The sequence below is a fragment of the Corvus brachyrhynchos genome, unplaced genomic scaffold (genome assembly GCF_000691975.1).
Source record: "Corvus brachyrhynchos isolate BGI_N302 unplaced genomic scaffold, ASM69197v1 scaffold398, whole genome shotgun sequence".
Classification (NCBI taxonomy): Eukaryota; Metazoa; Chordata; class Aves; order Passeriformes; family Corvidae; genus Corvus; species Corvus brachyrhynchos.
This window is the reverse complement of record NW_008239780.1, coordinates 3,004,386-3,028,007: the sequence shown is the minus strand read 5'-3', so window position 1 is coordinate 3,028,007 and position 23,622 is coordinate 3,004,386. Positions and strand designations below refer to the sequence as shown.

Below are 23,622 nucleotides of genomic sequence, written 5' to 3'. Positions count from 1 at the left end.
AGGTGTCTGGGCAACCCCTCTGGAAATCTCAGCCCTTATTTTAGACAAGCTAGAGACTACATAGAGGAACCCTGCTAGATAAAATAATAAGGTGGCATCTTTGACAGCCAGGGGAAACTGGACACCTTCAAAAGGTGACATGCCAGATCTGAAGGGGAAGAGGGAGATGAAGGGCTGGGAATTATCATCCCCTGCTTTTCCCCTAACAAACTGAGTGTAATTACTAATACATTCCAAAAGGAAACTACCAAGGCCAGAATGGAAAAACAGTATGACATACACATTCTCAATGGTTTCCATTACTTCATCAAACTTTGAGAAATCACCAACACCAGGCATATCAAAATGGCAGTCCTGATTCTTATTCCTGACTTATAAAAAGTGTAAGCCAGGGACCTAACTGCCCATAGCTGTGGACATGTACTCATAGCTAAGTTCCACAGAAGAATTATTAAATCAAACAGCATGATCTTACTGCTGTACCTCAATACAAAAGTAATTCAAACCAAAATGTTTTGGTTTTTTTCCACTTTCACATGCCACACATTGGGCGCCGAATTTGTCTTGGTCTTCGAGACAAAACTTCAAGGAGGAAACACTCCAGAATGAGTGTTCCTCCCCTTTTCCTCCGTCAATGAGACAAATGGGTCACAGGGAGTGAAAGCGGGAAAAAGAAACCAAACTGTTTATTAACACAGAGGATACCCACCCTCAGTAAAAACAAATTTCACTAGCCTTAGTCAGCAAGCTGCAGTGGTATGTGGTAAAACTATAACATGCACCAAAAATTAAGAGACTTGTTAATTGGTAGCAAGATACAACAGAATATGCCCACTGAAAACTACCCAAATTTCCCAAACTGCCTCTGAATAGCTTCCCTTTTTGAACTGTCTTGGTTTTTGAGACAAAACTTCAGGAGGAAACACTCCGGAATGAGTGTTCCTCCCCTTTTCCTCCATCAATGAGACAGATGGGTCACAAGGAGTGAAAGTGGGGAAAAGAAACCAAACTGTTGATTAACACACGAACAAAACAGGGTAGAACAGGATAAAAAAAAACCCACCTCAAAATACAACAAATTCCCAGAGAGGGAACAGACACGCGGGCTCGGACCAGCGGGGGCCACCCCGTGGGCCCACTGGGGCTGCCCCCACAGGCTCCCCGGACCAAAAGGAAGGGAGGCAGTGAGGCAAGGGGAAGGAAAGGGAAAAAAGAACAAGAAAAAAACCCCAACAGAACCTTTTCCCAGCTAGCTGGAACACAAAGGAAACCAAAAAGCAGCACAGTGCTCCCGGCACACTCCCTCCTGGGCCCTGCCAAGACCCCCTGAGCCCTTGGGCTGAACCGTTCAACTGCCCCTCGGGCATTGAGTGGAGGGTTAAGGAATAAAGCGGCTTCATAGCATCACCCCAGGACACAGTGTTTTCCTTTTTTAATAATAAAGCTGCAAACACAAACTTTTACCTGTAGTTTAATGTTTATATAGTGATGGATAGCACCTAGAGGCCCCAACCAACATTTGAGCCCCCCTCAATGTCTCTGCCCCAAGGAGCTTACAGTCTAAGCATCAGGAAGCAGGAGAGAATAATAACCATATTTTCTTTTATAGATCAGTAACTCCGATCCAACACAGGTCAAGTGATTTACCTGCTCTAAGGCACAGAAGGTGTGGTGGGAATTAACCCAACATCTCCTGAATCTCTGCTGCAGATCTCAAGTTAAAAGATGTTCCTTCCTCTCCAGACAACTTTTCTCTAAGTAAAATTCCTTTGGAATTCTGAGCCTGAAGCTGATTAAGGTTCAGGACTCTTGTCCAGGTCAGGGCCAGAACAGAATGGAACTCTCAAAAGCGCAGCTGCTTTCCACTTTACTTTTCTGTGGTCATCTCACAGCTTTGGGCCCTGAAGCTGCCACAAGACCAGCAGGTCTGGGTGCTCTCTACTGTAGCCTGGAATGGGATCCCTTGTCTTGGTTTTACATGCTGCAAGAGAAGCCCAGATCTTACAAGAATGCTAGAATAAACATGGTCCAATCTATCCCATGTCCCCACGTCTGAACACTTTGTGCTGGTAAACACAAGAAGGGGTCATGGTAGGGAAGGCTGGGAGAGCCCTTTCCTTTGAGAGCTCCTTGGCCTTAGCATCCATTCTTCTGCTTTTTTGGGGCTACGGATTGGCTGCTATGTTCATTTTAGACTTCTGCAGAGCCAGCAATAAGATAAGGGCTTGTGTTTACATGAAGAGACTTACTATTTTATTTCTGCTTTGGTAACAAGTTCCTGACTTGGAGGTAGCAGCAGGTTCAGTTTATTACTATATGCATCAGCAAACCAAACTAAACTGAGCTGAAAGATGCACGTTGCTGAATTGCCCACTCTCTACCAACGTATATAACTGCAGCTAATGGAAAAAAGACAAAGCTATTAATATTTTGCACTTTAAACTAAAGAACTTCAGTTTCATACTTAGTTGAAAGCTTTTGAAATCAGCACCAGTCTCATTGTATATCTCTGCCACCTGCTTAGTCACCAGTCCTATGTCTTTTGTCAAATGTGCATAAAACAAGGAGATGTCGGACGCTCCGTGTTTACAGGGATAACTGGAAGGTAAGAACGAACAGCCATTAGCAGATAAATTACTTAACAGTATTCAATAAACAAATACACATCACCTGTATAGAGCAGTACGGTAATTCACAAGTTAGGTTGTATTGATAGTCGAGGTGGCAATATACAACAAAAATGTTAAAGTATTGTCACTTGACAGAGTCCTGCATTGTCAGGGAGCTGTTTATACACGAGGGTAAATGAAACGCTCTGACCATAGAAGCTGAACAGTCATGCATACAAAAGTGATCACTTTTCAGCTATTGCACAAGTAGTGACACTCTTTAGACATACACAGGAGGATTCTTACAAACTGACATCAGAAAGACTGCATGCACCATCTTTCAAGGCCTTATGTGAACTATACATACACAAGAGTTGCTGTATACTGTGAATACATTGTGGATGTGTATAAATTCACATAAGATTAAAAGATTAATTTGTAAATAGGAAGGTTTCCACCAGCTTATGCTTTATTTTATTCTGGTTTCTTAGCATTTATACTATTTTGGATAAAACATATGACACCACTTCAGAGTTGAAGTTTCACGTAAGCATCATCCTAAATGCTTTGGTAACTGGATATTCCCAAAGGACAGGTTTGGTTAAACCAAACTGATTACTAAAATGTGAATGTGACTTGTATTCTTAAAAGAAGGATATAGAATATGGCTAATAATTTCACATATTTTCACAAGATAAAAAACCCCTTTTCAAGTGGATTGGGATTTCTAAGCACAAATAAAACCACTGATAGCATGGTGTACAACATTTAAAACCCTGATCAAAATTACTTCAGAATAACTGTGCATTCCCCAAATAGATCAGGTTGGCAACTGAGGAATGAAATGAAAATTAAATGAGTAAGTTGGCATAAAAGGGGTAAATTCTCTCTCTACCCCAAGTTTCATAATAAAATACTGTCTTATCTTTTAATTTTAGGCATAAGGATTTTTATATCAGTCTGGTTTGTTTCTAAATGACTGAAAGTTTAGATTAAAAAGGTGTTTACATAATATACACATTTCATTACTTACAAAGAGAAATAAGCTTAAAATTTAATATTAAAAACCTGGGATACAGAAGGGTTAGTAGCACCATGAAAAATGTTTTTCAAAACTGCAGTCTTGTTATTTTAAACATACTCAGTGTGTTGTGTTCTTCTCTATTCTCTTGGTTGATCAAAAAGGTGCCATTTTGGTACAGGGAGAGAAATGAAAGTTTTTCATCTTCTGATCCTTTGTGAACCTCAAGTGTTCTTTTCCGTTTCCAAGAGGTCAATTCTTTCATCTTAGTCCTGTTGTCAAATATGTACTGAACAACTCTTAGTTTGGCACATGAGTGAGGTACACTTGAATTTGCATGGTTAAAACAGTTTGGATTTGTTTTTTCTTTTCTTTCTGCACAGTAGCACCATTGTTGCAGCTGGAAGACAGTGCATCTTAGGAATTTTCAACTGTTTTATAAAACATTCTCCAAGACGTTACGTCTTCTTCATGCAAACTTGACAACGACTAATACGCGTCCTCAAGTCTCCAGCTTTCAGTGTCTCTGACTGAGGTTTGCTGGTTGGAAAGGAGGACACAAAGGAAAGGTTGGATTAGCTTTTTCTTTGTTTACAGTTCATTTCAACTTCTACTTAATTCACAGTTTCATGTAACACTTAAGTATGTGAGCAGGGAATGAATCCTGAATTGGAGAGGTTTTTCTTAAGAGTGATGGTTCTGTCTGTCCCCAGGTGACAGATGTTCAGTTGTGTCAGTGTCTCAGTGTCCCCAAGGTATGCTAAGCACCTGCTTCAGGCTGGCAGGTGATGGAGCACAAACACAAACAGAGGAAGGTGAATTTTGTACATTTGAGACTATTTCTGGGGTCTGTTTCTGGCTTTTGGGTTGCTTGGTTGAAGGGTACTTTAAGAACACATAAAAAGTACTGCTACAGTCAGAGCTGTATTTAAGTGGTAGCTTTTTTATTTTGAAAGGGTAACAAGATGGGAGATTAATATAATTAGTGTAATATGTGTGTACTCAAGTCAAATGCTTAAAAGTTTCTTTAAAAAAATAGAATGAAGAAGGAAGTTTTTTTTTATGGGAGGGAGAAAATGGTAGAGACAAATCTCAAGGGTACATGGCAGTTACTAATAGGAAGTTTTCACAGGTGAATTACCAATAATCAACTGCCCAGAAAACTGAAGAGGGACGAATTATCACATCAAGTACCCTGATTGTAGGTGTTGCACAAAAACAGCTTAGGGGCCACACTGCTCAGAGCATAGTGCCAGCCCTGTGCCACAAAGCTACACTTTTCAATTAAGTGGCAAAATACTAAGTTTTTTATCAGCACACAAACAGGGCAGTAGCTATTTATTCTATGAAAGGAGATGATTTTTCAAAAAAGAAATTATTTTGGTACTCAACTTGAAAGGGAAAAAGTTGGAGGAGTTAAGAGACTCCAGCTGAAATGCTGACTGCAGAGAAGCTGAGGACAGAATAGCCACTGGCTTCCTTGCAGCCAAAATGTCATCCTGTTTCCTTCTGCAAAGTGTGGAAAAAAATGCTGGCCATGGAGGGTGGGAAACCTTCTTCATACAAGATTTTAAAAAACAAGTTATATGAACCTCTGCCTTAAAAGGTTTAAGTAGAGTTGATCTTGCCCTTCACTCCTATCCCTTGTATATCTGTGAACTACCTTTCCACATATTTGAGTTTATTGAAAGGTTTGGCAAGAAAAAACCCAAAATTGTTCTTTTGTGCTCCGAATATAGTAAACACAGTAGGACTACTTTCAGAGGAGGTACTACAACAAAATGTGAATAAAATTGACACAGAAAGAATCTGACTCCTTGCAAAACAGAATGTGCCCTAGCAAGTTTTTACATAATATTAAAGGCTTACCAAAGAAACACTTGAAAAACTGGTTGCGAGGGGGGAAACAAGCTAAACTATTTCCCTATACCCCTGTAAACAAATCTCTTTTGATCTTTGGAATAAATTCAGTTGCCAAAGAGTTCATTCTGGAATAAAGCAATAGACAAGAAACAGGTTTTCTTACCTGAACATTTCTGACACCTCTACAGTTGCCAGCCAGAAACTGTATGAATTGGCATAATAATTACAGGTGCCCCGACCATGGCATTCGATGAATGGTGCTGAGCGGAATTCTTCCAGACAGGATCCAGGTGATGCCAAGGCCTGTCCAGAGCCCTCTGCTCCAGCACTGGTGTGCTAGTGGAGGAAAGAAAGACACAAACACGGATCTTAGGTGTTAAAAATTGAATAGCACAGTAGTCAACTACTGAAGAGTTCATTCTTGGCAGAGATAGTGTGGTGTCAGACACCTCCAGAAATGTCAGTGACACTGGGATCTGTGTACTGGAAAACCCTGTCAATCTTGGCTACCTTGGCTAGTGACTGAAGGTAAAAAGCTTTTAAATGACAACCCTTGCAGTTCTTATCAGTGTCCTAAAGCAGCTGAGGACACAGGTGGGCAGTACCTGCTTCTGGATTAGGAGGGAGTTCTTACCATCATGAAAGAGTAACCAATCCAGAGGGAGTCCCAGCCTGCAGGACATGAAGGGATCTGAATGGTCTGACTGTGCACAGCTATCACCATAGCAGGAGCTTCACACACAACACATCTGGACACAGGGGAAGTACCAGAGAAACATGTGATGTTAAAATACAATAGCAGTATGTTTTCTTAATAATTCTTACACTGAGAAAGGGAACAAAACTCGCCTGTGAGAGGCTCTCCTATTAATCTAGACTTCTACTTCTCACATATTTTGTAACTGCAGTAAGAGTATTTTGGAACTCAAAATCTCTCTGTATTTTTATTACATTGGGTAAAATACTGAAGCAGTTCCTGAAACAAAAACTGGAAGCTTAAAGTCCCCAAGTGAGCGCCTTAATCCTAAAGCCATGGCTCCCATGTTCTTTTTCCTGTCCATGGTGACTACAGAGCTTGCTTGGTTGAGGACAGCTCGCACAGCGTTTCAGCCTCTTGTTATCACTGCTGCAGGGAGACAAACCTCTGAAGACAATGAATACTTTAAAACAAGCTATTTTGAATACTTTAAAACAAGCTATTTTTCTAGTCTCTCCCAGAATAAAACATGACAGATTCATCATTTAATACCCAACCTGCATGTTGGAAACACATGGATAAGCTGTGCTATTTATCCAGATATTAAGAGACCTGACAGCCTGCTGTGCCTCACCGGCTGATGAATGGCTGGATGCTTTGCCCAGTCAGTGGCTCCATGCTCATTGGCATCGGCTCCGGTGTCGACAGCCAGTAGGAATAGTCATTCCTTGATGCAAAGTTACAAACATTGTTGATGTTGCAGAACATGAAGGGCATGGTGCTGAAACGTCTAAGACAGCTCCCAGCAGTACCTACAGAGTAAGACATACAAGACATCAAAGTTTTCACTTCATTGCTTTTTATAGCAGTTCTTTGGGAACAGTACTTTTGGATCCTTCCTCTCCTCCTGTGAGTGCACAGCAAGTGATATCAGATTGTCACATGGGGGGAAAAATGTCACTTCTTTATTTTGGTTTACATTCTTTCATCCTGAATTACAATGTGCATCCTCTGGAGACAGCAGATCTTAGTATGCCATCCCCATCCTCATCTAAGAAATCTCCAAGACTGTTGTGTCTTCATAGAACCCAAGCATTGAAGAAGCAGCTACAACATGTTTCCTCTCAAAGACAGAGCACACAGACTATCTCACCCAAATCCTGGCCATGTGCTCTCTCATTTCCTTGCACATACAGAAGAGAGAATCCATCATATATTCTTGATGTTCCCTGTGGACATAGGGGTGTATCCGTGGTCTGGCTGTGCCGAGTTATAAGGAATCCGTGAGCAACAGAAGCTGTTCCAGGAGGACCAGGTGGGCCTTGTAAGCCATCAGGACCAGGAGGTCCTTGTATTCCTCGTGAACCTGTTCACACGAGAGAAACACAACAAACAGTATTGATTAACACCATTGCTTCCTCTTTTAGGACCAACATGTTGGTCTTGTGATGGAGTGCTTGTGAGTTAGGGCACCTGATATTTGCTAACACTGTCTTCCTGAATTTTTTTTTTTCATTTAAGCTTGGTTGAATCAGGGAGATTGTCCTAGGTGGTTGTAACAGTGGCACTTCTCTGTGTTGTAGGGGTATTGTGAAGTTAAATACTCTCAGAGCTGTCAGGCACTATGATAACTGCAGAGGACATGACAGCCACTGGAATGACTTCAGTCAGCTTTCCACTTCCAAAACATATCTGCATGTGCAGCTTAAGATAATGTTGAAACATCTTGCTCAAGATCACAAAATAAATGGCAGAGCCAGAAACAGGGACAATTCTCACTCCAGGGCATGCTGTGGTAACTCCTGAGCCAAAGCCCATCAAAATGAATAGAAAAGTTGCTGCCAGTTTTGGAATAGGTTACTAAAAGGGGAAATAAGCTAGAACAGCCTTGAATGTGAGCAAAAATGAGTCAAATGACTGAGAAATGTATCAGAAAAGGCTGTTCTTGAACAGCAATATCAGGAAATATAACTACAGATATTTAGACTGTATTACTCTGCAGTCATTATTTACATTTTTTCACTAAGATAATGCTAACATTTCATAGAGCTGCTCAGAGAAAAAAAGAAAAAGAGGTGTTGTGGATTTTTGTTTCTTTTGAACTGTTTAAATTCTAATACTTTTTCTCACAAGTTGCACTAGAGAGCTACTTAATATCTATCACCTTTAGAAAACTGTCCCAGTGCCCAGTCTGATTTCTCAAATCCTAGTTCAGCGGTTCTAAGCAATAGCTACGTGGTAGCCCAATCTCTGACTTTGGTGAAACTCTTTTATGAAGTCTGTTTTTCCCCATTCGTAATTTCCATGCAAAATAGGAATTATTTTACTAATCTCTCTTCGGTTTCCTACAATCTTCGTTATCTCCTCTGCATCATCTGTGCTGCAAAGAGGATGCCATTGAGCTTGAGAGAAAGCACTTAACGATGTTATTCAGCAATGACCAGCAATGTGTTGATGCTGAGAATGTTCCAAATCAAAGTATGTTCAGCTGTTTGTAATATTTTTGCATTAAGAAAATCCTAAAATTATGATTTTATCATTATTCCCATGAAACAAAGATCTTACTTCCCAGTATTAGCCTCCATACAGAAATGGGAGTCTCTTTTTCCAGTGAATCCTCATAGGATAAACACCATACCTGGTTGGCCTGGAAGGCCTCTCTCTCCTTTACGTCCTGCTGGACCATCAAAACCAGGAAGTCCATCTCTCCCTGGGTCACCAGGGAGACCAATTGGACCTAGAACACAGAATAGCGTAACTGAAATAAAAGCTCTTGAAATCTCACTACAGAAATCTTTAAGTAGTCAGTGACTCAGCTGTTGCTTCTTTCTGATACATGAGACAAGAACAGCCCACTAAACCAGATGTACATGGTAGAATCCAGTGCTTTTCTATTATCTATTAAGCCTGCATTTATCTATTAACCTGAATTTCTCTCTTGCCTCTTGCTGAGCTCAGTAACTCATCTTTGCAGCCAGTGCCATGTCACTGGCACTGCCACCTGCACTCAGATACACTTCTGGTCATTTCTTCTGCAGCCACCTTGGAGCATACCTGGCAATCCCTGTGGCCCTGGCAATCCAGGTGGCCCTTTGGACCCAGGCTGTCCTGGAGGACCCGGGGGACCAGGATCACCTTTGACAACAATGCTTCGTCCAATGGTACCTGGTAAACCTGGTGGACCTGAGAGAAAGAGGATTAGTATTAGATAAACCAAGGTGGGACACAGCATTAGAAACAGTTTCTTTATTTCAAAATTAGAAGCCAAGAGCTCCATCACTGCAAAAAAATAAATGTATATACAGGACAAAAAAGTGCTCTTGGTGACCCCCTCTAAGGGCCCCTCTCACAGGAATTAATCTATGTAGACTAGCTACATAGTATAAAATATATTAAAATTACTTGTAGGGGCTAAAAAGTACAGCTTGGAATTGTGTTGAAGAGCTTGCTCACTTTACTTTGACTTCTGGCTGAGACCAACTCAGTCCTACATCCCTGTAACAAATTCCACTGATGGGGAGCAAAAGTGACAGTGTCACTACCCAGGACTCCTACCTGGTGGGCCGGGCAGTCCCTGGCTGCCCGTGAGGCCAGCGGGTCCTGCAGGTCCAGTGGGACCCTTCATACCTGAAACATCAAATTCACACAGTCACTCAGTGAAAGAACATGCTGTTTTACAAAATCTGCTGCAGGAATGGCCTAAACAGGCTGTTACTGTGTCTGGAGGTTTTCACTTGAAATGCTGGTTAAATGCCTGGGAATACCCCGTGAAATACCTGGGAATCCTGGAACGCCTGGAACCCCGGGATCGCCCTTCATTCCATTCAGACCTGGACGACCAGGATCCCCCTGGAGAGAAGAACCTCATGTTATTTCCCCATCTCAGCAATTCCAGAGAACCAGAATGGAACAGGTGGCTGGGGACAATCAAGCACACTGGGGGCTGTGGAGGACTGAGGCCACAGGGGGCTGTCAGTGAGAATGGGAACACGAGGCTGAACTGACAGCTCCAGCTCCCATGGGAATATAGCAGGGACACCCTGCCCAGATACTGGGGGATAACTGAAGAGGCAGGGTGTTAGCTACCACATTTTGGCTTTTATTTTATTATGTTAAACTGCAGGTTCCACCCAAATATATTCCATTTTTATTGGATTTAAAAATTAACTAGAGGAAAACTCCATTTCTTTTCCTACCTGGCGTCCGGGTGGTCCTCGGTCTCCCTTTGGACCTGTCAGGCCAGGTGGGCCAGGTGGACCTGGGTTCCCTTTTTCCCCTTTAAGTCCTCCACTGCCTGGTGGCCCTCGTGGACCTTCTGGGCCTGGTGGACCTTAACATTGCAGAACAAATATGCACATATCAGTATGTATCAATCATTCTCCACCAAGTTTGTGCCTTCAGTGTTTTAAAAAAAAAAAACAAAACCAAAAGAAACTAAAAAGAAAGATATTTTGGTTTCATTTCCCAGCTCTATTTCAATGCTAAATTCAGAGTAAATGAAAAAGAAAACAAATAGAGGAATTATTTGCACTACCCAAATCAGGAACCAAGGCTCCTTATCTAGCTGATGAAGCAGGTCTTTCCAGAAGGCAGTGCAGCTCACCTGCATCAGCAGCTTACTGGTGACCAGACCCAGTGTCTTTACTGGGAGCCAAGAAACCCAAAATTAGATGGTACAAATATCCCCTCTGCTGACCTGCATTACATTCCCCACATCTTAAGTGCTTCTTAACAGCCTGAATTCCTTTTGTAAGCTAGCCTCAAGACTGTAAAACACTGCTGCTTTTTTGTCACAATTTGACATACCTATTAAGGAGCACACATGTACTGTCTCCTGACTGCTGGGCAGCAGGAAGCTCATCATTCTGCCTTGCCTACGTTAACAACCTGATTTGCAGAACCTTCCTTATGTTGAATAACTCTCCCTCCAACTGACTTTTTTATCTTTAGTAGAATTACACTGTGCAAATCTAATAGAAAAACTGGACTGGTCTTTAAATATTTTGCCTTTGCTATAGCCACCTTAATCCAAAAGCAAAGCAGTAGCTATAAAAGAAACTTTGATATCTGGAGAACTGAAAGATGCGACCTCCACCTTTGTCCCACCATCTAAATGGAAGGTAACCAGTATTAATTTGTGACAAAATAAACCATAAGCAAGTGCAGCAACAGCTTATAACATTTTACAAGTTAGATCTCGTAATTGGATTAACAAAAGGATTTCTTTTCAGGACAGTGCTATGACAGTCTCTCCTGTAGTACAAATCTAACATTTATCAGTGTGCTGAATTTTCATTCTCCTGCAACCTTGAATAACTTAACATCTCCTTTGACATCCTCAATGGATAAATTTGAGGATTTGTATTTCTGCATGCAAATTTGAGTATAGAATTCCTTCCCTTTTAAAATCAACAGCAATTTTGTACCAGATTTCACACATACCCTGTAGCAGTTTCAGCTACAGAAAACATCCCATCATGCAAGGATTTTTTGTATTCATTTTGCTCTTTTATACATGCACAATAATACCAGGTTACCATCTGGGGCATGCTAATCAAACACATACGGTCCGCAGGGTAACCACAGCCCTTAAAAAGACAATCACAGAATTACAGGAAAACATCTGTTTCTCTTACATCAAGTGCAATGCAGTAAAACAAATTGCCCGAGTTAAGAGTCTAACCTGGAGGACCTGGAAGGATCAGAGTTCACCAAAGCCCAATGATCGATGTTAGAAGGGTCAGACATCACACAGTACAAAACAAGATTACTAGTTAGAAATAGTACAGATGACAGCAAATACACTGCACAACAACCCATTTCACCAGCATATTTTGTATTTACAGTATAATCCACACGCATGCATAAAACCACACATGAATACACAAACACAGGTATTTTCAGATACAAGTTATTCTGGTGACTAGGCTCTACTGAAACTAATTTGACACTTCATTTAATAGCAAACTTAAAGCTTCACTAGAGAATGTGTTATTGCTTTAACATTACAGCTAAGGCCTATAACTGGTTAGTCCTGCTCACAACAGGGTTTGGACTATGTAACCATTTCACTGACAACATTTAGCCTCACAGGGCCTGGAGCTTGACAAATAGGTAAATTGTGAATTACAACTTACTCTTGTGGAAAATTCTGCTTTGGATAGGGGGGAAATGTGACTAGCGGAAGGACTAATCACGTATGAGCCTCAACTATCTGTGAATACAATTCCAGGACTCAAAAGTAGGCTTACACCCTCTTTAAAACTAAGCAGAATTGACATGGATCAACAGGGCTGCAAATGCTGTAAGCAAAAATACAGCAGAACTTGCAAATTTAGAATTTGTTGCCTTTACTGTTGGCATTATTTTGTCTTGAGAAAAAATATTCCAAGATGCTAATTTACCTGCTTAAGGTTATATGGAGAACGGCATGTGATAACATCTTAGAAAAATGATTTAAATGTCCTCTTTCAAAAGATAAGCTGGTTGTCCCTACCATGCTCCTAAGTTAATATATTATTTTAGCTCCTGTGCCACTTGCATATTTCATGTCAGTGAAATGATTTAAATATATCACCATGCAATTTGCAGCTAAAAACGACAATAAATACACATCACATTTACCTCATAGCACTATTTCTTACATATTTGGTAAATTATTTTAAATACTAACTGTAATACACTCGTTAAAAATAATGACGTGGACATACCATTGTTACTGTTAAGTACTTATAAACTATATTTCACTGATAGATAAGTTTTGCTATGATTTATAAATCAGTCCTACGTGTGTTCATCACTGAATTCTGGCTGATCACAGTCAGGGTGGAACAAAATGCGATGCAATCACTCAGTTCCTCTCAGCACCCCACGATGGCAGCTCTCTTTGGAAGTGTGGTTACTGCTTGGGTGACCACAGTTAAATTAAAAGGTAAAGCCACATTCCCTTTTTTTACATGGCTGCATAAAAATAGGATTCAAACATCAGGGGCTACCACATTTGCTACCTCATGGTGCTTAGGACAGCAGGCTGAAAACAAAAATGTATTCCTTTATTGAATTTTCATGACAGTTCTTTGCTTCCTGAAAGTCATCATAGCAAAACCTAAAGACATCATTATTATTAAATAGATATACCAAGTCATTTTCAGTCTAGACACAGATGTTAAAATCTTCCCAAGTGCCAGTTTGTGCTCCATGCTGATACACAAAACTTACAATAAACTTCTGGAAACGACTGTGTTCTCACCAATTCTGTCCCACTGCCCTAGTGCCAGGGAGGGCAGGGCTGTGAGCTTTATTTTCATTAAATACTTGTGAAAGGAAGAACTTTCCTCATTTCCTCTAAATGGGCTGGTGAAGCAAAACAATGGAAATAAGGATTTCTCTGCACTGAAAACTTACAAAGCTCTAAGTTGGGAATCTAAAGCATCACTGTTAGTCTATATAAATTTTCCTACAGATACTGTTGGTATAAAAGAAGCATCTAATTTATTTAAGTCACTTGAGAGTAGCAGGTGCTACAAAAATGAGTACTGTCACTTGCCCAAGCTGCAACACACAATTATACAGCAAGGCATGGGAGGACAGTGCAATGTGCTTTTTTAAAAAAAGCTGAAAACCAGAATATATTGTTTCCAGCTGCGCTGAGGGGAAAAAAAAAAGAAAAGCTAAAACAAGTTTCACAGCTGGGGACACTTTATAAAAGCCTTGCAAATCTAGACCCACAAGGTCTTCCACCATGGGCAGAGCCAGTGTCCTTCCAGTGTCAGTCCCAAAAGAACATGGAGGAGGTGGCTGAAAGCCAACTCCGAGCATTTCTTTCCCACCACAAATTAGAAGGTGTGTCTGAAAAATGACTCTGCATATCTACATTTAGACACTACAGAAGTAATACATTCATTTTCATGCAAAGTTATTATTTTGGAGTTACGGGGCTAACCTGAGGGACCTGGGAGTAGGGGGTCAGAATTCACCAAGGTCATCATTAGAACAAGGGGAAAAACATCAAAATTGTTAGAAATATAAACAAACTAACATATTCAACTAAACCTTTCTTTTTAGATTTAGCTCAATATTCCTTTACATACAGTATGCAAAACACCAAACTATTATTATTCATAGCAATGAAAATAGACATGTGGAGTAACAGCAATGTTCTGTTGCCCTGGAAATTGGCTTAATTTTATAATGAATTAATAAATCCATCCCAACACCACCTATCAATGTTTATTTTAGGGGTAACTCCACTGGAATCAGAGAGCTACATCATGTTTAACTTCATCTCTTTTACTAATCTTAGAGTTTTACCCAGAAGTCAACAACAAACAGTAGACAGCTTCTGGTTTTATTTTGGTCCCTAGAAGGGGTAATTCGACAGCCACACAGCTGCTTTTATGAGTAACTGCCTTATGTTGAAATGTTACAAAATCAGCATTCTAACAATAGACTCTGTTATCATCAGAAACAAAAGGCTGGAGTGCTGATTGTACCAGAACTGCAATAATAGTTTGGTTTATCCACATTAGTTCACACATAACTGAGCAAAACAAATGCTTCACTTTATACATTGCATGCAACAAAAATGGAAATAAGAGAAAGAAAGAGAAGGAGAGAGAGAACATGGCTGAGCAGAACCTCACTGGTTGTTTCCCCTGCTCATAAACCTGCACAAAATGATCACACCATTGCTCCACCTCCCCAGCTGATCAGAATCAGTAAACACTTGATTTACACAGGGAAGTGTGAACAGGATGAGCAGCTCCATAAAACCCAATGCTACAGCAGACCAGAGAATCTCAGCTGGTGCTTTCACCATACCTCAGAGGTTGCTTAGCCTGGTTTACTTTTAAAGATTTCTTTAGAGTTTGGAGATATCCTCTGTATAAGAATGTTTTAAAAATGAAAGCCTGTACTGTTATGGACCAACCACTGTCCTGGGCCAAAATTTTAACTGCTGCACTACTCTATATACAGAAAAATTACAGACAGTCAAAAGCAAACTGGGGCTACAAACGTGCTGCAGTGATGCTCCACTGGCTGAGTAGAGCGCCTGGGGCACAGCACGGAGTCAGTTCCTCCAGCAGAAAGGGAGAAGGCAGGTACTCCTCATTCCACTAACCAAATAGGAAACCAGGAAGACCTTGTGACTGGCTGGGGATTATTAACCCATAGGGTTGTTGTTCCATGCCAGTCACACACAAAGCAGGTTTAGGATACAGCACTATTCAAGTATTTTTACTAGGACTAAAAGAAAACCTCATTACACTGGCAAACAGCACCCCAGTTTTAAGGTGTCATAAATTAAAAACAAATGTTTACAATGACTCATGTTTTAAATGCACAGTTAGGGTAGATGAGTTCATAGCCTACTCTGCAACACAAAAAACTCATATTGCCATTGATAATAACAACATATGATTCATTTTCAGCTCTAGAGAAAATATTTTGATAAAATTCCATTCAAAAAATCCGTTTTCCATTGTGACTGTCTCCTTTTGTGTCAGAAGCAAGCATGAGGAAAGAGCAAATCTTAAAATCTTTCCACGTGTATACTGCAAAGCTAAACTGTCCCTTGATACCCAAAATTCAACAACATCTGTGTTGCAGCTATTTTACAATTGTACTAATTCAAAACTAACTTTCCTCAGAAAAGTCTTTAAATAAAAGAATAATTTGAGGCCAATAAAAAATATTACTTCACCATTACTATGCAAAGGAAAAAATCTGTGTCATCAACCAATGGCTTGGTTTGAAAGCAGTCTTCTTTAAGGGAGAATGTCAAGCCTGTTAAGTGAGATGAATCTTAGAGGCAGCAAAGTACTTCTGGATTCAAGATCCAGCAATAAGCTTGACCTGGAGCTGTGACAGGTTCATTAAAGTTATATTTTTTCAAGAGCAGTATCTAAATGCAAATAAACATTCTATAACACAAAATAGAAATCAATTTCTAACACAGGCCAGGTAGTTGCTCAGCAATGTTAACTCAGTGTAGTGTTTTCTCATTCCCAGAATTAGTTGGTGCAGGAACAAAATGCAAACATGGAATGGAAAGATGAATACGGCATGATGGAGTCCATGGGAGCCACGTGACACAATGGAGCAATGACTTGTGTTACATGGCCCGGAGATGAGGAGCAGTATCCAATCTGATCATGCTGGGATGCTAGTGGGAATTTGATTTTCATGACTCTTAGAATGATGGGGTTTGTTACTTTTGGTTTTTTGTGCACGATGACGTTTGCTGATCGTGTGCCAGCACTGCAAAGGTCTCAAAGTTCAGAGGTCGGATGGTGCTTGCGAGTGATTACTGGGGCAGCATGCGGAGAACCTCCCGCGCAGGAACGCCTTTGATTTTTGCTGCCAGGCATCAGAAATTTAGAGAAACTGAGGCTAGTTTATTTATAGATACCAGTGCTTTTTGGCAACAAAATGCTCTGGTTGCCCACACACCTATGCCATGAGGCTTGACCTTATCCATCCAAATAAATTGAGAGAATTTAAAGGCTGATGACCTACCAGCAAAATATCAAAGTACTGGCAGATGTTCACAGGTATGGATCATGCTCTTACCTGGCCTTCCTGGAACACCTGGTGGGCCAGGGCTACCTTTAGGACCTTCCAGAGGTGGCCCTGGTATTCCTGGTGGGCCTGGGGGACCCTGCAGACCAGGGAATCCTTGGAAACCTGGTTCTCCCTTTAGACCTGGAAGTCCAGGGGGTCCCGGTGGGCCAGGTAACCCCAGTTCTCCTTTTTGCCCTGTGAAACCAAACAGCCATGTTTGTGAATACTGTTACAAATTGCCATAAAGTCCAAAAGCCAACTTGCAAAGCCATTTCTCTCTCTTGCAGAAGGCACAAGTCTGGCCACAGCTCCAAAATTTTCAAATAAGCCTGAGGAATTTAGGAGCTTTAATGCTACCAGAGAGGAGCAATGTATCAAGAAGCTATACTTTCAAAGCAGCTTCATTTGTCATCTGTTGTATGAATGCTTTATTTACTGACACAAATCAGCAAAGTTCCATACAATGCAGTAGGCTATTGCTCTGTGTGCATTTATTCTGGCTGCATAATTGCTAGTTTACAAAATACAGTGGTCAGTAATAAAATGTCTTTATTGCTGTGGTTAATTGAAAAAAGCCTGCTGACAAAAAAAAATTTTACTTGTAGCTATAGTATTCATTTGCTGCAGAAAATACAACCCACCCTTCTTGTTTTTGGTGTGTAAATATATTTTACATTGAACCTTTTTAACAAAGGGCAACAGAAAAGCTTTACCTGACAATCCTGGGAGTCCTGGGGGTCCTGGACGCCCAAAACCTGGTAGACCTGAAAAAAGAGATTTAGACAAAAATGAATATTTAGCTTTCAGGTCTCCAGGAATGGGAATATGAGGCTTAGAAGAATGAAATATGTGATTCCTTGAGATTACTTGTATTCTCATTCACTCATCAGTCTTCCCTAAAGTTGGAGGTTTTGCTATTGAATGCATCTGCAGCTTTCCTAAGTGTTTCCATCCCCTCGCAATCCACGTTCTTTCAGATTTTGGGAGTTACTATGTTTGCATTTTTGTTCAAAGATCTATCTTTAGAGCAGGGATTACACTGTTTATCCACTGTGTAACTGGGCTGAAGCAATGCAGCTACCATGGAATACAGGAACAGGGGCTGGTGTTAAAGCCAGGTAATAAAATCCGGGAGAGCTGACTGAATTCTTGTCCTGTGCTTCCCTGGCAGCTTGACAGCAGTCTTTGTGAGCCACCCAGCAGCCAGGAACCACAGGAGCAGCTTTGAAGGTGTAAGGGCAGTTACAGGAAAGAAAGAATAGAGCAAGCAGGACATGCCAGTGTAGAGTGAAGAGGAGAAAACAAACAGGAAGGACACCTAACCTGGTTCACCCTTCTGACCCGCTGGTCCAGGGATACCATCTCGACCAGGTTGTCCCTTTTCCCCTGAAGGACCAGGAGGGCCAGGACGACCAATATCACCTAAAACAGGGACAGAACACATTAGCACACTTGCCTAACCTGCAGTAAAATAACCCAGCATCCCCTTCCCCACCATCTCAATCTAAAGGTGTGGTAATGCAATAAAAGATTTACAGGGGTGTAATCTTAAACCTTTCTCTCTCTCCCCTGACAATTTAGAAAAGGCTTTTAGACCTGTGAATTTTCAAGCAGTCACTGTTTGCTAAAAAGATAATGCTTCCCTTTAGTAAAAATCAGGATTTTGCTCCTATAAAAACAGGTTAGACCATGGGAGTACTTAGCATAAATAAGGCTGGTAAGTACTGAAACAGTTAACTTCTTGTTTCAATAGCTAATGAATTGACAGCAAATACAAGTCCTCAAAAGAAAGTTTAAATTTCTTTCTTTACTGTTTAATTTCAGTGAATTAGGTGTGTGCAATGGTGTTTGAGCACCCATGTACATATAGATGCATTTCCATGATGCTAAAAAGATAAGAAGAAAGGAAGTGCCTTCAATGTGTTATGTTTTTCACAGAAGCAGCTGATCTCTGCTGCACTGTCCATGCTCACCTACTGGCCCAGGTGGTCCAGGCAGGCCAGGATTACCTGGAGGGCCCTCAATACCTTTTGGTCCTGGAATTCCTGGCGTTCCTGTAAAGCACAGGCATTTCAATCAAATAATGAACAAAACGGACTTTTCAGCAGATCTTTAAATGCTACAGTCTGAGATGCCCTGAGTAACAAATGAGCTAATTCTACCAAGATACTGTATTTATGCTCATTTTGCAGATTTACAGCTGATCAATGAGATGAATTATAAAGCAAAGAATGTACAGAAACGAAACATACTGGTACAACTGCCCTTACTGCTACTCTCAAGCCTCCTCTTAATTGTTGAGTGCCCATGGCCAAGCACACAGCAACTTTGGCAGTCTGCTAGAAAATGACTATTTTAGAGACAGGTGTTTCTGCTTGATGACAAATTGAAAGCATTATGAACTGGGATTGAATAGTCCTTCCCCAATCCTCTTTTTACTTCCTGAAAAAGGAACTTAATAAAAATGGTCTTAGTTAGAGTTTATACTGGATTCTCACCCCTACAGCATGAGCTGAGTGGGAGGTAGGAAAAACTCCTGATCTGTTGCAGTGTCTGCTCTGAACAGCACCTGAGCCTGATCAGGTATTGAGGCAGGGTCTCAATGCACGTTGTGGCTGTTCAGTCTTTTAGGCATGACATGAAACAGAGGGTAAAAACTGTCAGGTTCACGGTCAGGTTTTGTTTTCTTCTAAGCTTCCTGCTGTCATGACCACAGTTGTAAATTCCCTAATTTTCTACATCAAAGCAGCCCAAGCACACTTGTAAAACAGCCTTCAGTGCTGTAAACACAGCAGAGGTAGAAACTTTGTTTCTTTAAATTTTGCATCAAAAAACTGACATATACCTGTGAACAACTTCTATTAATAATTTTTAGAGAACAGTGCAAAATCTATTTTAATTGTATTTCAGAGATTTCTCTTAAGAACACATTTTTAGACAATGAATGCTATGAAACAAAGTGCTAAGTTTTCCAGGGTGGCACTTTTTTATTGATTCATGAAGAAAAAATACGGACACCTTGTTTTGCTTTTTTTTTTTTTTACCCTAGTATTTGTGGGTCAGAGGAGGTAAGAGTGCGTGCTGTGGGACTGGAGAATATTAACAAACATAGCTGCTACATCCGCTCAGAGCAGATGAAGGATTTCAGAAGGCACTCATAAGAAATGCATTCCAACACTTTTCCTGTGACAATTCCAACAGCACAAAGCTTAGAAGCAGCAGATTGCCCAAAACTCTGAAAAGCTGGAGTCTCCCCCAATTAACCACTGTGTTTAGCTGTTCATACCAATATTAGCAAGAGGGGAAGTGAAAAAAAAACGTTGAGAATTACCTGGGAATCCAGGAAGGCCTGGCTCTCCTTTTGCACCTGGACTGCCCGGAAATCCAGGCAAACCAGGATTTCCAGCTATACCTTTAGAGCCTGGACCACCTGGGTATCCAGGCAAGCCAAGATCTCCCTAGAAAACATTAAGCAGAAATAAGAACCCAGACTTCTTAAGATGGGGAAGCCCCTACTGTATGTTCCCCATCTTGCCATCACATCAAGGTCACAATTATATTGTGTACACCTCTCCTCATATCCAGTAATGTGAATCATCTCAACACAAAATTAAGCAGAAATAGCAATAGTAAAGACTTCAACAGTTTTCCCCTATAATTTTGTGCACAGTATTTTTTCCTCAGAACTGGCCTACATTAAAGAAAAAAAGTATCTTCCTTTCTTCCAGGAGGAACAGAGATTTTTACCCCATGATAATGCAGAATTAAAAAAAGAAACCTGTGGAGCTTCAACCATATAATGTTTTTGCTAAGTTAATTGTGCTCAATATCAATTGCAAGGCATCAGTGAAGACTGCCAGACATCCTGAAGATCTTTTTGTCACTTTTTTGTGGGTGGCAGAAAGGATGATATAGGGAAATATTAATTCAAATACTGTATACAGACCTTAAAATTTTAAGCCGCAGTAACCATGCTATATTATTAATAATTTGTTCTTAAATGCACATCTTAATTTTTTAGGAATTAACTACATAATTAGACAGCAGGACAATGATAATTGTATAAATCCCTACCAACTACCAAAGTGTCACAGTGAAGATTAGGCCACAAAGTAAACCCAACTTGAAAAGTCTGGTAAACAATCTTCTCCTTTAACTTGATAAAGTTACATATAAACAAATTCACCTTTAAAATTAGAAATTTTTATCCCACCTGAAAAGTCGACTTTGCTTGTTACTAATATATTTATATACATATTTACAGTTATACGTACTATCTATTAAGTAATAGTTGGGGGGAAAAAATCAACACAAAATCTAGTTTTGTCATGGAATTTTCAATTGAAGAATTTTGTACCTTTGGTCCCGGGGGACCAGGAATACCAATGCTTGAAAGACCAGGGTCACCTTTCTCCCCTTTCAGTCCAGGAAATCCTGCAGGCCCAGGCTGCCCTGGATGTCCTGCTATTCCTTGGCTGCCTTTAATCCCAGGGGGACCTGTCCAAAAGATAAAATGAAATTTTAAAAAATACAAATAAAACTTCTGCAGTAATTTACAGAAATCATTTAAAGTACAGCAACCAAACTAGAAAGGCCTGAAAATTTCACTGGCTGGCCTTGAACACCTAATGTTTTTTTGCACTTCTAAAACCAAACTAAAACAATTATCTAAAAATATCAATTATGTATGTAGGGTTTTATGCAATCCTCATCTTTATTGCTATTTATTATTACACACTACACACAAACAGGGTCATCTTCGGAGTATGTAGAAGGAGAACACTGGCCCAAATGAAGTAAAATTCAAGCGCAGACACTAACCTGGAAGGCCCATCTCTCCTACAGCTCCTTTTAATCCTGGAGGTCCTGTTGGTCCTGGCTGCCCAGGAAGCCCCATGTCTCCCTTGATGCCTAGGAAAGGTGTGATTGAGTTAATTAATGGCAATAACAAAAGGTTTCTGATATCCATGCATTCTCATATGAACATGCTTGTTGTCATCTGATTACAAAGACAATGGATTTGGAGTTGCTTTAGGCCTCATACTGTTCCTACATGCTTTTTCACACATTTGCAGTAAAATATTCAACACCTGCAGTTTGTTCTAAGCCAAGATTTGATCAGGGCCACTGCTTATTTGTTTTGAAGATTAGTCTAATGAAATAGGTCAAATCCCAGTCCATGATTTAGTCACCATCTGAAAGGATTCAGGACTGGTGTGACTTGGTCTCTCATGAGTTCCTCTGCAGAATGAACACATTACCTCTTTCTTATGTGCAACATGTATTCAGCAGCCTCAATTACAGAATTTAATGCAACCTACAATGGCCAAACTAGTTTGAGTCCTGGATGGTTAACAATATTCCCCAAGCCCAACAAGATATTTAGAGTGAGGCCTACATTAGACACAAGGACTCAAGATCTCAGATAAATTGTTACAGCTGTAGGGAGTAGCAATGCAAAACAGAATTTGTTTTCTTGGTCCTTGCAATTCTTTAAAGCAAATATGTGACACCCAGACAGCCTTTGTAATACATCCATTTGGCCATTTGCAAAGTATAATGCTTAGCAATATACAAAATAAATATATAAAATGACAAGTCCTGTTGGCAGATCCTGCAGTCACGTCGCTTGCTCGAGCAACAAGTACTTTTCCAGTCATCCTAAAAGACACCTTAATCTTTAATGGGATCCGTTTAAATCTGCTCTTGGGTCTGTTTGAAGGAAAAAGCTTCAAGCATATTGTTTGGATAATGACGTTAAATGTCCCAAAACTGTGCTGCAGTTTTAAGTGCAAATCCCTAAGGTTAGTTTAGATATAAGTGGATTAACATCCCAACTCCATGTGATAAAAACACATGCAAATCTTTATTCATCAACGCTGTCCAGATGAGGCCTTGTTTACTGACCTGGCAATCCTGGCACACCTGGTGGGCCACTAAGTCCCGGTGGGCCTGGGTCACCTGGGAGACCTTGATAACCTTTCTGGCCTGATAAACCAGGAATACCTCGAGGGAAAAAGTCACATTTTATTATTATTACTACTACTGTATGTTTTCTTTTACCTTGAAGAGATCAGATGTAGCTATGGATGAATAAAAAACCAAATAGGGATTTTTCTTCAGTAAATATAATTCCTCCTAGTTTAGCAAAGAGAAGTATCACAGAACACAAAATATTTGTTCTGGAAATTTTAAAATTACTACAGAGCAGGAACAATAGAAGTAAGTAGAGAAAAAAGTAACTTCATAACTAATGCCAATATACTTCATTCAAAGGGCTGTCTTCTGGATGAGCAGACTCCATGCTAACCTCTGCATTCACCCAGATTATTGATGTACAAGTTTAATTACATTGCTACACCAAAATCACTTTGGGACTAACACATTATAAAAATTAATACAGGTGTTTTAGCAGATTTTTACAAATTCTGTGTGGCTGATATTCCATGGAATAACTTTGTGTTGCCCTGCTGACAGTTAAATCTGCCTTCCACAGAAAAAGGAAAAATAGTGTCTTAGGACCCTACCTGGGCTTCCAAGAAATTAGCACAATAGGTAAATTAGCACAATAATGGCTGGGACAACACTAGGTAAAAGCATTCTGGCTCTCTCTAGGGTACAATATTTTTTACTCTTCTCAAGACTAAATTAGAGTTCAAAGGAGACATCAGAACCCTTGGTGGGGGAGGAAAAGGAGGCCAGCAAAAGTGAGAGAGAACACAGACTTGAGAAAAACTTCCAGGCTGCTAACTTCCCAAGTAGAAACACACACACAGATAACATTTAGCTCAGAGGTGGTGCACAAGCAGATGACCTGTGCAATTTCATCCTACAAGGAAAAGACCCAAGGGCCTTTGAGACAGCAGGCA

At 40.4% G+C, this 23,622-nt stretch overlaps 1 protein-coding gene across 1 annotated transcript in view; it reads right to left on the bottom strand.

Moving 5' to 3' along the window:
* Nucleotides 1–1,415: 1,415 nt before the first annotated feature.
* COL4A5 (collagen type IV alpha 5 chain) overlaps nucleotides 1,416–23,622 on the bottom strand; it is a 55,503-nt gene continuing 33,296 nt past the window's right edge. Inside the window, exons 33-50 of the mRNA XM_017743152.1 lie at nucleotides 22,661–22,759; nucleotides 21,575–21,664; nucleotides 21,111–21,250; nucleotides 20,085–20,211; nucleotides 18,727–18,807; nucleotides 18,077–18,175; nucleotides 17,467–17,517; nucleotides 16,763–16,948; nucleotides 10,387–10,520; nucleotides 9,967–10,039; nucleotides 9,746–9,817; nucleotides 9,245–9,373; nucleotides 8,829–8,927; nucleotides 7,344–7,556; nucleotides 6,825–7,002; nucleotides 6,128–6,242; nucleotides 5,657–5,829; nucleotides 1,416–4,170 (exon numbers count right to left, since the gene is read on the bottom strand). Coding sequence (XP_017598641.1) covers nucleotides 4,089–4,170; nucleotides 5,657–5,829; nucleotides 6,128–6,242; nucleotides 6,825–7,002; nucleotides 7,344–7,556; nucleotides 8,829–8,927; nucleotides 9,245–9,373; nucleotides 9,746–9,817; nucleotides 9,967–10,039; nucleotides 10,387–10,520; nucleotides 16,763–16,948; nucleotides 17,467–17,517; nucleotides 18,077–18,175; nucleotides 18,727–18,807; nucleotides 20,085–20,211; nucleotides 21,111–21,250; nucleotides 21,575–21,664; nucleotides 22,661–22,759 — 2,141 coding nt within the window. The 3' untranslated portion in view covers nucleotides 1,416–4,088. The remainder of the gene's footprint in view (nucleotides 4,171–5,656; nucleotides 5,830–6,127; nucleotides 6,243–6,824; nucleotides 7,003–7,343; nucleotides 7,557–8,828; nucleotides 8,928–9,244; nucleotides 9,374–9,745; nucleotides 9,818–9,966; nucleotides 10,040–10,386; nucleotides 10,521–16,762; nucleotides 16,949–17,466; nucleotides 17,518–18,076; nucleotides 18,176–18,726; nucleotides 18,808–20,084; nucleotides 20,212–21,110; nucleotides 21,251–21,574; nucleotides 21,665–22,660; nucleotides 22,760–23,622) is intronic.